Source organism: Scyliorhinus torazame, chromosome 3 (genome assembly GCF_047496885.1).
Source record: "Scyliorhinus torazame isolate Kashiwa2021f chromosome 3, sScyTor2.1, whole genome shotgun sequence".
NCBI classification, from domain to species: Eukaryota; Metazoa; Chordata; class Chondrichthyes; order Carcharhiniformes; family Scyliorhinidae; genus Scyliorhinus; species Scyliorhinus torazame.
In genome coordinates this window covers 61,564,510-61,578,853 of record NC_092709.1, presented here as the reverse complement: position 1 = coordinate 61,578,853, position 14,344 = coordinate 61,564,510, and the positions used below count along the sequence as shown (strand labels likewise).

The 14,344-nt window shown below is 48.3% G+C and overlaps 1 protein-coding gene across 10 annotated transcripts in view; it reads left to right on the top strand.

The window, feature by feature from the left end:
* kiaa1109 (KIAA1109 ortholog) overlaps window positions 1-14,344 on the top strand; it is a 626,997-nt gene that overhangs the window by 170,414 nt on the left and 442,239 nt on the right. For all 10 annotated transcript variants that reach the window (XM_072495716.1, XM_072495713.1, XM_072495719.1 and 7 more), the window contains exons 16-17: window positions 2,788-2,943; window positions 12,376-12,473. In XM_072495716.1, coding sequence (XP_072351817.1) covers window positions 2,788-2,943; window positions 12,376-12,473 — 254 coding nt within the window. The remainder of the gene's footprint in view (window positions 1-2,787; window positions 2,944-12,375; window positions 12,474-14,344) is intronic.

Sequence of the window (14,344 nt, the reverse complement as noted above, 5' to 3'; positions counted from 1 at the left end):
ATTAGCCATGATTCATCACCTTAAACACTCACTGCCTCCACCATTTAGAAGACCCACTGCAGCTGCTCACCAATGCTCCTTTGACAGCATCAGGTAAACCCACAACCTCTACCACCTAGAAGGACAAGTGCAGCAGATGCCTGGGAACAACACTGCATGCATGTTCCCCTCCAAGTCTCACACTGACTTGGAACTGTGTAGCTTTTATTTCACTGTTGCTGGGTCAAAATCACTATGGGTATACCTACACAATATTGATGCAGTGGTTCAAAAAGACAGTCACCACCTTCTCAAGGGAAATTAGAGATGTGCAATAAATGCTGGCTGTAATATCCTGCATGGGACTTATGGGGCGGTAATGATTATCTCCCTCTTGGTTCCTGCGGATTACGAGCTCCCCCGGGGAGAGGCGGTGGAACTCAATTTAACATTGTATAAAAGATCGACCAGTAAGACACCAACCAGAAAGAAAGACCCAGCAGGGATCTACCGGGAAGTATAAATACAATTATTGTAAATAAATCGAAGTTCTTTATTTTACATGGTGTGGACTCCCCATGTCCTTATTAAACTGGCTTTGCCAGTGACGTTAAGACATCATGAATGAATTAAAAGGCAATCTACTTGCTGCCTATCAGCGATACTATCTGAAAACACAGCATCAGTTTTTGCATACGATACTGACACACAGCTCTACCTCACCAACACCTCTTTACAGTCTTCCATTGTCTCTAAATTATCAGACTGCTTGTCTGCCATTGGGAAGACCAAAGTCATTGTCTTCTGTTACTGCTACAAACTCAGTTTCCTAGCTACTGGCTCCATTTCTTTCCTGGCACCTTAGGCTGAACCAGTTTTGGAACCTTAGTGTCACATTTGACTTGAAGCTCTCCAGGGCAGCACGGTAGCACAAGTGGATAGCACTGTGGCTTCACAGCGCCAGGGTCCCAGGTTCGATTACCCGCTGGGTCACTGTCTGTGCGGAGTCTGCACGTTCTCCCCGTGTGTGCGTGGGTTTCCTCCGGGTGCTCCGGTTTCCTCCCACAGTCCAAAGACGTGCAGGTTAGGTAGATTGGCCATAATAAATTGCCCTTAGTGACCAAAAGGGGTTAGGAGGGGTTATTGGGTTATGGGGAGGAAGTGCGGGCTTAGGTGGGTCGGTGCAGACTCGATGGGCTGAATGGCCTCCTTCTGCACTGTATGTTCTATGTTCTGAGCATTCGATCAGATGTTCGCACGTCACTAAGACTGCCAATTTTCACCCAATTTTCTCCCTGCTTCTTTGCTAAAACCTCAACCTTTGTTACCTCTAGATTTGGCTATTCTCTCCACTCCTTACTGATCTCCCACATTTGAACTTGCGTAAAAACCTAAGGTCATCCAGTTCTCTGCTGCTCTTGTACGTACTTGCCCTCAAGCTCTGTTCATCACCCCTGTGTTCGGTAATCTACATGGGCTCCCACTTAAACAATGCTTCAATTTTAAAATTCTGTGCTTTGTTTTTAAATCCTTGGATGCCCTGTAATCAACCAGGATATTTCCCAAGAGTGAAGCTTGGTGAAAGAATGAGATTCAAATTTGTATAACGGAATTATTTTAATCAGAATATCATGAGGGTGACATTAGAACGTAACTTATTGCTTTCTAGAACTGTGTTCGTAATTTTGAGTTACAACTCTTCAAATTTGTTCATATCAAGTGTTTTAAGTTTTTTTTTAAAACAGCTAGTGTCTTAATATGTGGTTACTAATTACTACGCTTGGCTTCCAAACTGTTTATTGCGTATTAATGGTGTTTAATTTGTTGGACGTTAGCTGGCAATTCACCTTGAGCTGCTATCAAGAAATATGTACAAAACTGTTGTCATTGGGTTAGGAGGTGTAAGTTTGTAAATGTGAATGAATATACAAATGTGTAAAGATTTAAAAAAAAAAAAAAAATGTTTAAAATAAATTTAGAGTACCCAATTAATTTTTCCAATTAAGGGGCAATTTAGCGTGTTCAATCCGACTACCTTGCACATCTTTGGGTTGTGGGGGCGAAACCCACGCAAACACGGGGAGAATGTGCAAACTCCACACAGACAGTGACCCAGAGCCGGGATCGAACCTGGGACCTCGGCGCCGTGAGGCATCAGGGCTAACCCTCTGCGCCACCGTGCCGCACTCCAAATGTGTAAAGATTACCGTCACCAATTGGATTTCTGGAATAGAGCATCCACCTCAATTAGATTCCTGCTGATGGATAATTTCTGACGGCATCCAATTGAAATTGAGAGACCATTTTCTTCACTTATACTTCATTACTCATACTGTACCTTCCCTTCATTTTGTATTCTTGCAGCTTTTCACCACAGGGCTTTTCAGGGATGTTTTGCAGTGTCATCAGAATAAACTATAAATCAGATTCTCCTCATGGCGCAGAGGTCCCAGGTTCGATCCCGGCTCTGGGTCACTGTCCGAATGGGTTTGCCCCCACAACCCCAAAGATGTACAGGGTACGTGGATTGGCCATGCTAAATTGCCCGTTAATTGAAAAAAATTAATTGGGTACTCTGAATTTATTTAGAAATAAATAAATAGATAAATAAATCAGATTCTCAAGCTCAGTTTTAAAAATTGATATTCCTTTAAATTAAATCCCAGGGATTGCAAATAGCTCGAGCTGTAGGCTCCTTGGTATATTTGAAATTCACTTTGAAAGAAATCCAGGGTTTTCATGAGCGATTGTCAACATTTTAAATATTTTAGAACTATATGTGACTCTTGTGTATTCCTGTTTTCAAAGATTTAATACAGGAATGGGCAAGTGATAGTGCCCCTGACATCTACTCATTTGTTCCATACACTTGGAAGTTAAAAGTAATGTTCCATCAGTTTGAGATGATATGGGCAGCAAACCAACACAACTGGATAGACTGCTCTACCAAACAACAAGAAAATGGTAAGAAAATGTAACCCTTCATAAAAAATAGTTGAAACTTATTATTTTACATACATTTGAGCATCAACTTCGTTAGGAGACAACTTATTATTTTATATACATTTGACCATCAACTTCGTTAGATTAAAAATTACATCTCACTGTGACCATAGATGCTGATGTTTCCATTTTTAGCTTGCAATTTTAACTGTTTCAAATAGTTATGTATAATGTTTATGACATTTAGACTTGTTGATTTTCCTGAACACTATTCAGCACGAGCCTAAAAAGAAAGCGAAGTGCATTTATCTGTAGATTTATTTAATCAGGAAAGCTTGCAAAATGTTTTTATTCTTTATGCTTTCATGGGATGGGGGCATTGTTGGAAAAGTATGCATTTGTTACCCATCACTGATTGCCCTTGAGTACCTTGCTCGACTATTTCTAGAGAGTAGTTAAGAGTTAACCGCATATTGTGGGTCTGGACTTGCATGTAGATCAGGCCAGGTAAAGATGGCAAATTTCCAGCCCTGAAGGATATTAGTGAATTAGATGGTTTTTACAACAATCAATGATAATTTCATGGTCGCCATAATTGAGACTAGCTTTACATTCCAAATTTTATTTATTGAGTTCAGATTCCACAAGCTGCCGTGGTGGGATTTGAACCTGTGTCCCCAGAGCTTGAGCCTCTGGAATATTAGTTCAGTGACAGTACCGCCACACTACTATCTCCCCAAAATTGATTATATGAATGATACAAAAGGTTGTTTGAAATTTCAGATAGCGTTTAATTATCGACGAAAGCACTGGCTTAATTTTGTTCCTTTTTAAAAAATAAGATAAACACTTCTTTGTTGCAAAACATGACTCTTTGCTGATATTATGTTCAGGATGATCATTAGAATTAGATCCTAAGAAGGACTTGTATGATACAAAAGCACTTCTGGGGCGAAATTCTCCGTTATCGGCGCGATGTCCGCCGACCAGCGCCAAAAACGGCACAAATCCCACCTGCATCACGCCGCCCCAAACGTCGCTAAGTCTCCGGCCCGGAATGGGCTAGCAGCGACGTGGCGCTATCCCCGCTGGCTCACGTGGTTCACGCCGTGCGGCGGCATGCACGCTGCACAGCGTGACGGCTCAAAAGACGCGCTGCTCCCCCCACCCGACCAGAAGACCCGACCGGATGGCCGCCCGCCGCGCAGCCCCGAGGTTCCAGTCCCGCGACATTGAGGCTCTCCTGGACGCAGTGGAGCAGAGGAGGGAGGCCCTGTATCCCGGACACGGCCGCAGAGTTGCCTCACGCCACAGCCTCCCGGTCCTCAGGTCCGCCAGCCGGTTCCAGGGCCCTTCCCTCATGTTCGGTCAGTGGCCTCTCATCAGCTGGGCCTCCTCCAGTCCTCACATGCTCCCTGGTGTTGTGTGTGCGCTTCTCCTGTGGGGGGTGGTGGCAGGGGTAAAAGGCAAGATTGGATGGGCGGAGACGAACCGCCACCCCAAAGTGCCATGGACTCTAGAGTCGGACGATGCGCACGACACAACGCCACTGCTGTCACCAACACCCTCCACCATCGCAGAGACGCTCACCTCGGTTGGGCACTTTAGTGATGAGGTGTCTGGTACACTCACTGGTGCGCACAACACAGCCGTCCCGGTACAGCAGGTGGAGGTAGGAGCAGCAGAGGGGCCGGGCGATCGGAGGGCAGCCCGATGCCAGCGAACATCTGCCGCCCAGATGGATCCCAGGTTCCTGGAGTTACCACACCCACCCATAGGTCCGATGCAACCACCAAACCTGAGACGAGCGAAGAGGGTGACGGCCAGCTTGTGGCGGCTGCAGTCGCAGGTGGAGGAGTCCACCCACGTCCAGGAGCTGGGAGTGGTCCCGGTCATGCGTGCCACCCAGGCCGACACCACACGGGTGGCGTCCGCGGTGGAGGCAATGGTTGAGACGGTGTCAGACATGGGGAGCGGTTTGCGAGGCCTGGGGCTTTCCGTGCAGGCGGCGTCTGTGGCCCAGGACATGGCTGCCCTCTCACAGGAGGCCATGAGCCAGCGCCAGCGGCAGATGGCAGAGGGGCTCAACTCCGTGGCACAGTCTCTGCAGGCCATGGCCCAGTCTCAGCAGGCCAAGGCCCAGTCTCAGCAGGCCATGGCCCAGTCTCAGCAGGCCATTGCTGAGGGCATCGGCGCCATTGCCCATGTGCTAGCCGGCGTCGCACAGTCACAGACAGGGATTGCCAACTCCCTGAGCTCCATGGCTGCAAACCTGCAGACCCTTGTCGATACCAGCACGGGCCTCCAGGACTGGCAGCGCCAGATGTCGGGGGGGCGTCGGATGGCCAGTCCGTTCGCATACCCCACCCATGTAGAGGCCTGGGGGCCATCGGGCACCCCGAGGGAGGAGCAGGTGCTGGGGCCTGTTCCGGGTCCCATTGTAGGGGAGGTCCCGGAACACCTCAACACCTCGGGCTCCCCCCCTTCTGTCCCAGGTGCATCGGGTGGGCAACGGGCAGGACAGGCTGGCAGCTCGCCATCCCAGTCGCCCGGGCCGCAGCCTGGCCCATCTAGGCCAGGACGCCCCAGGAAACGGCCACCAAAGGGATCCCGTGTCAGAGGGCAGGAATCACAGGAGTCCACCTCCAGTTCTGCTGTACCGTCTGGGGAACCACCTAGGCGTAGTCAAAGGGCCTGTAAGGCCAAACAACTAGACACTGAGTAAGTTGGCACGGGTGCAGGGCACAGATGAGTTTTAGGGGCTAGGGCACGTGCATGAACTCCTTTGGTTATTAAAGTCAATGTTACACCTACAGAAGCTGCCTTTGTGCTCTGTCCAAAGCGTGCGGGGGTGTCATGTACGTTGAGCGCAAGTGTGTGTGTGAGGGGTGGTCTTACCTCAGCCCCAGGTGAGTCTGCCCCCTTCCCCCTGGGCCGCCATCAACATCCCCCGCGCAGAGGACGGGACCGTGCGCTGCAGTGTCACAGCAGCATGCAGGGATGGTTCGGGTGGATGGTGGTACTGTGGCCATGGGTCAGACATAGTCGCACGATGTGGAGCCAGGAGCTCATCGTAGGGCAGGTTGTCATCATCCTCCATGGCCTGCAATAGACACGCGTCCACCGGCAACTGTGTGAGCCCGGCCGTTGTGCCGCAGGTGGATCGGCAATGGGGGGGTGGTGTGCATGCGGGTGGGGTGGGTGAGGTTGGGGAGGGGGGTGAGGGTGCTGGGTGGGTGGATGGGTGGGGGGTGTGGGTGGTCGGGTGTTGCCATGGTGTGCGGTCTGTGGCCATACTATCCGATTCCCACGCCCATCTAGTCAGTGAAGCGGGCGTCTATCAGCCTGTCGCGTGCCCGCTGGCCCAGCCGGTAATGGTGGACAGCCACCCGCCCGTGTCTAGCCCGTCTGCCCTGACCATTGCCCCCATCCCCCTCATCTGGGGAGGACTGCGCCTCTTCCTGCTGCTCCTCCACTCCGCCATCCTCTGCTTGCGGCACATCGCCCCTCTGCTGGGCTATGTTGTGCAGGACGCAGCACACCACAATGATGCGGCCGACCCTATCTGACCGATACTGGAGGGCACCCCCAGAGAGGTCCAGGCACCTGAAATGCATCTTCAGCACGCCAAAGCCCCTCTCTATCACTCCCCTTGTCGCTACATGGGCATCATTGTAGCGGTTATCCGCCTCATTGCGTGGCCTCCGTATAGGCGTCATCAGCCACGATCGCAATGGGTAGCCCCTGTCGCCCAGCAACCAGCCCCTCAGCCGGGGATGGCGTCCCTCGTACATGCTGGGGATGTATGACCGCGACAACACGTATGAGTCGTGTGCACTGCCCGGGTAACGGGCGCAGACGTGCAGGATCATCATGCGGTGGTCGCAGACCACCTGTATGTTCATCGAATGGGTCCCCTTCCTATTGGTGAACACGGCCCTGTTATCTGCAGGTGGCCGCACGGCGACGTGCATCCCATCAATCGCGCCCTGGATCATGGGGAACCCGGCCACGGCAGAGAAGCCCACGGCCCGGGCATCTTGGCTGGCCCGGTCCACAGGGAAGCGGATGTAGCGGTGCGCAATGGCATATAGGGCGCCTGTCACTGCCCGGATGCACCGGTGCACCGATGTCTGCGATATGCCGGACAGATCCCCACTCGGTGCCTGGAATGACCCCGTTGCATAAAAGTTCAGGGCCACCGTAACCTTGACGGACACGGGGAGAGGGTGTCCCCTGCCAGTGCCACGCGGTGACAGGTGCGCCAGCAGGTGGCAGATGTGTGCCACAGTTTCCCGGCTCATCCGGAGTCTCCTCCTGCATTCCCGGCCCGTGAGGTCCTGGTATGACAGCCGGGGCCGGTACACACGGGGAGTCCTCGGGTGCCTCCGTTGCCGTGGGGCCGCGACGTCCTCCTCCCCTTCCTCGTCCGGTCGGTCAGGTGTCCCTCCAGCCTGGTTGGCTGACGCCTGCCCCTCTGCGGCAGCCTGCGCCGCCTCTCTAGCACGCTGCTCATCCTCCTCCTCATCCAGGGCAACATGGACATTAGCGGCTGCCGCCACGGCGGCCAACATCGCTGGCTGACCGGAAAACATGACGGCCTGGGGGGGGGGGGGGGGGGGGACGACATGTCATCATTGCCCATCCCCCCCCCCCCCCCCCCCCCCCCCTAGCCAGGTGGCATGGACCGCATGGATCCGACTGTTGGAGGCTGGCACCTGGCCAGGTGGACCAACTCACTTGCCCTCGCACCCCCTCTCCCCGGCACGGACCCTGTCCCCCGGCATGACCCCCCCCCCTCCCCGGCACGGACCCCGTCCCCCCTCTCCGGCAATGATCCCCCGTCCCCATTCCCGGCACGGGCCGTCCCCCCGTCCGCCTCCCCGGCACGGACCCCCCCTCCCTCCCCGGCATGTACACCCCCGTGCCTCCCCCCCCGGCACGGACAACCCCCCCCCCCCCTCCCCGGCACGGACCCCTGTCCCCCCCGTCCCTCTCCCCGGCACGGACCCCCCCGTCTCCCTCCCTGGCAGTCATCCTCCCGTCTCCGGCACTCACCCCCCCTCCCGGCACTCCCCCGGAGCCCAGCCCACTTTAACCACACACCCCCCCGCCGCGCGCACACAACCCTACACACACCTCTCCCCCACACATACAAACTGCGGCCACGCCATCGCCTCTCCAGCGGCCAACTCCCCAGGCCGTCACCCACCTCCACGCTGGTCGGCGTCAACCATGAGCACTGGTTGACGCCAATTAATAGGTGGTTTGATTTACCACGGGTCACGTCGGCGGGACTTCGGCCCATCCGGACGGGAGAATATCGGCAGCCCCGAAGTCCATTGCCTTGCACCCACCCGTGCCATTCTCCGAGGTGTGCGGTGCGATTGACGCCCCTCCGACTTTTCTCCCTTCGGTGAATTCGGCGGGCGGCAGGATTCACAACGGCCCACGGCGATTCTCCGACCCGGTGGGGGGTTGGAGAATCTCGCCCCTGATTTCAAACCAGTATTTTTCCTTTATTTGTGAAATATTGGTCATTCTTGAAAAATGAGTGGAATATTGATTTTCAACCATAGTTTCGGCTTGCATCTTATATTGTAGTTCTAGTAGTGTTTTGCTTGAGCATTGCCCGACTACCATCTAAAGTAATACATAATTTTCAAATTTCACTTCAGTGGCAAACAAGTCAGAAATGTGGTATATGAATTTCAATGCAAGTGGATAATAGGTATGCAGACCGTATATCCCAAAGACTGGCAGATCGTATCAAGCAGCATGTTCTTTCTGCTGTTTGCAATGGGCAAGTTACAGACTGTACCCAACCATCCCATGCTTGCAAAAAGTCAAAACCGTGGGCGAAATTCTCCGGAAACGGCGCGATGTCCGCCGACTGGCGCCCAAAACGGCGCAAATCAGACGGGCATCGCGCCGTCCCAAAGGTGCGGAATGCTCCGCATCTTTGGGGGCCAAGCCCCAACCTTGAGGGGCTAGGTCGGCGCCAGACGAATTTCCGGCCCGCCAGCTGGCGGAAAAGGCCTTTGGTGCCCCGCCAGCTGGCACGGAAATGACATCTCCGGGCGGCGCATGCGCAGGAGCGTGTGCGGCCGCTGACAGATTCCCACGCATGCGCAGTGGAGGGAGTCTCTTCCGCCTCCGCCATGGTGGAGACCATGGCGAAGGCGAAATGGAAAGAGTGCCCCCACGGCACAGGCCCGCCCGCGGATTGGTGGGCCCCAATCGCGGGCCAGGCCACCGTGGGGGCTCCCCCCGGGGCCAGATCGCCCCCCCAGGACCCCGGAGCCTGCCCGCGCCACCTTGTCCCGCCGGTAAGGTAGGTGGTTTAATTTACGCCGGCGGGACAGGCATTTTAGCGGCGGGACTTCGGCCCATCCGGGCCGGAGAATCGAGCGGGGGGGGCCGCCAACCGGCGCGGCGCGATTCCCGCCCCCGCCGAATATCTGGTGCCGGAGACTTCGGCAGCCGGCGGGGGCGGGATTCACGCCAGCCCCTGGCGATGGGTCGGAGAATCTCGCCCAGTGTGTCCAACATTATGTGTGACTCTGCGATTGGACAACATTTGCTAAATAATCCTCAGTATGCTATGAATTATGCTGAAAACCAATTAAAAATTGTCAGTAAGGCTCACAGTGTACTGGAAACTACATATATCAGTAGCCAGAGCCCTGTTCTCTTCAGACAAATGAAACATGCACACACATTGTGTCTTTTTCAGCTCTACAGAATAATTCACAGCCATTCGCTGGTTCATTCCTCGGGGTACTTAGCCAATCAGAGGCAAGTTACCTGGTTTAAATTTCAAACAATGCTTGGCAGTTAACCACCAGTTACCATCAACTGGTGCATTCTCCATGGCAACGCCTCTACCAATCAGAGTCCACTTGACAACCAACCTGCTCTCTTCTCATACAGTACAAATATATTGATTTTCCCTTGCATTTAATTCTTGCGAATGTCCTGATGAGTGCAAGATGAAAAGCTGTGAGGAAATGTGCCTCTTTTTTCAGCAATTCTGAAGTTATGGTAATTTTTAAATAAATCACTGGTTAGTCCTCAGCTAGAGTATTGTTTATAATATTGAATACATCAGAAAGGATGTGTAGGTCTTGGAGAGATTGCAGCAGAGATTTACTATAATAGTGATAGAGACAAAGAGACTTATGTGGATAAACTAGAGAAGCTGCATTGTTCTCCTTGGAGCAGAGAAGGTTCAGGAGATTTAATAGAAGTGTTCAAAATGATGCGAGATTTTGACAGATTAGATCGGGAGAAACTGTTTCCACTGATGGGAAGACCAGTATCTAGCGGACTAAGACTTTAATTGGCAAAAGTAGTTGAGGGGGATTGACGATTTTTATTTTTACTCGGCAAGTTATTACAACCTGGGATGCGTTGCGTGAAATTGTGCGGGAAGCAGATTCAATTTAAACTTTCTAAAAGGAATTGGATTTCTACATATGAAGAGGGAAATGCAGTGTTATGGGAACAGAGTGTAATAATTGGTGGCTCTTTCAAAGAATCAGAACAGGCATAATGGGATGAATAGTCTCCACTATGCTGCAGTTATGTGTCACTTCATTCAGTTAAATTCTCTAGCTGTTTGTTGGTAGGATTCTCTGGTTCCGTCGGCAGCGCGCCCCTGCCGGGTTTCCTGGCAGAGTGGGGTGGCTTCAATGGGAATTCCCATTGACAGCAGGTGAAACAGAGCATCGTGCCACCAGCAAATGTGTGCCGCTGAGAAACACGTGGCTGGGTGGCCGGAGAACCGCCCGTAAAATCTTTCATCGGCTACTGGGTTCTTAAACTGTGTCTGATTACTAACTTAACTCAAAATGCTACACTAACTGACGCATAATTTACCCATTTCGGAAAAATGTAACCGTAAAAGTGGAAAACATATCTTTCAATGTGAAAATTGAATATTTATTTGAGTTTAAGTTTCCTGAATTTTGGAATGTTATATGGAGATCTTCAAATATCCTGCAATTAACATAAACTTAAAAAATACATCTCAATAACTTGTGTTACTATTTCATCACAATTTTCAGTTTGAAAAAATTGTACCTTTGTGAAATTATTGACATGATTAAATACATAAAAAATGTCTTTCATAATATAAACAAACTCTCAAATAAATATTGAAGTTGATCTGAAGAGGTGCCTTTCATGTTAGCACATGTAGTGTGCATTTGAGCTACCCACTTAAACTCCATACTTGGAACAGACTCTGAGGTAGTGAGGCCTCAAATTGTGCAATCCTCCAGAATGAAGTTAAGAATTCTTTTTTCAAAATATGGCTCGCTGTGGTGGAACGTACTGTACTAAAAATACTTGTGAGTTGCCATTCTTTGACTCTAAAATAGACCAATGATGCCTGTATTTTCAAATGTCAAAAAAATTCATAATTTTGTCATGTAATATAAGTATGCTGTTTAGATTCAATAGCAACAATTAGGTACAGTACAGGCAATGTCTCCAGAGTCAGGTAATCAAGCTAATTTTTGAAGTGAACAGTTCAGTTTTGTGCTGTATCATGCCTTAAGGGCTTCTCTTCCCTGACACATTTCCAATACAATTAATTAAGTAGGTCAGTTCTAGGACAGAGAAAAAATATTACGTGCTTTTTGATACTTTGTTATAATGCTCAGCAGGACATCTAATTTTTTTCATCTATCCTGAATTTCAAGGGCCCCCTGAGAAATAGAAAGCTCAAATAATCATGGTTGAGTCTGCAGATTTTCTTTTGCAATCACCAGTCACGTAATGAGAAGACAATAGTATGAGACATGCAATAGCATCACAAATTCAAAAGGCTCAAATTTAGTTGTAAGGCTTATCTTGAACATTAAGATTGTTTTTCAAATAAAGTCCTAAGTTTGTGATCTAACTTTCCTCATTTGAAGTCCAATAATTTTAAGAGATAAATAAAAATCCGTATTGCTTTTGCAGTTTGCTTTTGCGGGAGGGGTTGAAGGAAGACTGAGGCTGTGTCTAAGGTATTTGAGAAGGCAGGTTAAAATTCCAGTCATTTTAAGGATTTGAATTCAAAATGTGCCACTACCAACGGATTTGTGCACACCGAAGTGTAGCTTTAACAATGAGATAAACTATATCTGACTGCCTCTTGCTCCCTATTTTTTTTGGAATATGAGCATTGTCCAGAACTGTTAACATGTAAATGTAATTCTTTCTCTTTGCTATGCATTTGATTTTGTTTGAGAAACAGACTCAGGAAATGCAAGATTTAAAAGTTGATGTTCAAGTGTGTTTGTTTCTGATTTGTGTGGGTTATGTTCAAAACTTCTATGTTGTGGAAGAAAGCTTCCAATTGTATGCAGCAAAACCTGTTACTTAAATACTTGCAACCAGATTTAATACATTCAATAGTCTTCAGGGATTTCTAATTGCAATATTGTTGTTATTCTGTTGCAGTATATTTAGCGGCATGTGGAGAAACACTGAATATTGACTTCTCATTACCTTTCAATGACTTTGTTCCTGGGGCATGCAACACAAAATTTTGTTTGAAGGTACGTTCCACTTTATTTAGATTGCTCTCAACAACAATTGTAATGTTACATGTAACATTACAAAACAGCCTCACACCATGAAAAATTGGCAGATACTGTTTGAATGACTTCAAACATTGCAAGATTACGTTGATCATGCTTTTCAAGTAATTGCATGTGTAAATTGAAATTCAGAGTCCATTGATCTTGTTATGTAAATTATGTGATGACAAAACAGTGGCAAAAAACATTTTGCTTGTTTTTAAAACTTTTTCCAGATTTTATGGTATAACTTACCAAGCAGATGATAATTGTCAACAACTACTTGAGTAACCAATAATCTCTGGATAGCTGCAAAGCCACTTCTAAATGTAAATACGCGCAGAATATTACTTGATTGTGTGTTCTCATAATAAACTTGAAGATGTGAATTTAACTTATTTTGAATCTTCAAGGTACGTTTTGGTAAATGGCAAATCCCCTGGTAAAATAGACATGTGAGCAAAAAGCTTACCATAAGTTTCAATATTCTAATTCTGTTGGTAGATGATAGGAATTTGAGTATTAGGAATTGTTAAGCATTCATTTAAAAAAATAGATCTGTTAGTAGTATCCATTGGACTGCCTATAAAATTTTGATTGAAAAAGGTTGCGGGGAAAGTTGGTTCTATTGATTAAAAGAGCTGCTGCCCCTTTGTTGCAAATTCTCCCACCCTTCAATTTACAAGAGAGTCTGTAAGGGGAGGATTATTTTACTTCTGCTATGTTTTAAGAAAAAAATATTGTTTTGTGAATTGAATTTATTCAGTTTATTCTTTACTTTATTCTTAATGCCCATGATTTTCCAAAATTCCCTTGTTTCTAAAATGGTCACAGCAGATTGGAAGTTAGCACATGGAACTCCACTATTTAAGTAAGGAGGGAGAGCGAATACAGGAAATTGCAGGCCAGTTAGCCTCTCATTGGTATGAATGTGGTGAAAAGCTCAAATGTGACACCAAGGCTTCCAACAGCCTGCCTTCGTCTCAGACAGTTGCCAGTGCGAGGAATGAAGCCGGTTGCTAGGGAATGGAATTGAGTGGGGACCGAAACAATGGCTTCAATCTTCCAATATTTAATTTGAGAAATTTCTACTCGTCCAATACTGAATGTTAGTGACATAGCCTGGCAAATTAGTGAAGAAGTTGAGAGGGGTAGAGGAACTGACTTGTCCATATACATGTGGAAACCATCGCTGTGCTGTTCGATTATGTCACCAATGGGGAACATGTAGATAACAAATAAAAACAGAAAATGCTAGATAAACTCAGCACGTCGGGCATTATCTGTGGAGAGAGAAACAGAGTTAATGTTTCAAATCCATATGACCATAGAATTGAAGAAACAGTTTTGCTTTAATATCGATAAGAAATATGGGAGCCCAATGATAGAAACTTTGGGAGACACTAGAGGGAATTGTGTGGGGGCAGAAAGAGAAACCATTGTAAGTGGTACTTTTGAGATGATTAGATACACAAGAAAATACTTGGGAAAGAGCAGTCCCACCCAGCTGGACAAAAGTGGAGAGACAGTGGAAAATATAATATGTCAAAGGCTGCAGACTCGAGAAGGGCAAGGAGGGACCTTTGTCACAGTCACATAGGATGTAATTTATGACTTTGATAAGAGCATATTAGAACAGATTTGAATGCAATATGGCTTGGTTCTGCTATGAGTTGCACTTCAGTAAAATTGGTAGTGCAGTATATTGACACTCTTAAGAGTGGTGTTACGGTTTGGCTTAGCTGCTAGCACTGTTTGATTGGAGTAACATGCTTACATATTCCACCATCACATCAGGATTAAATAGGTTGCTTGATACAAACCTAGTTTGAAACATACATTTTATGTAA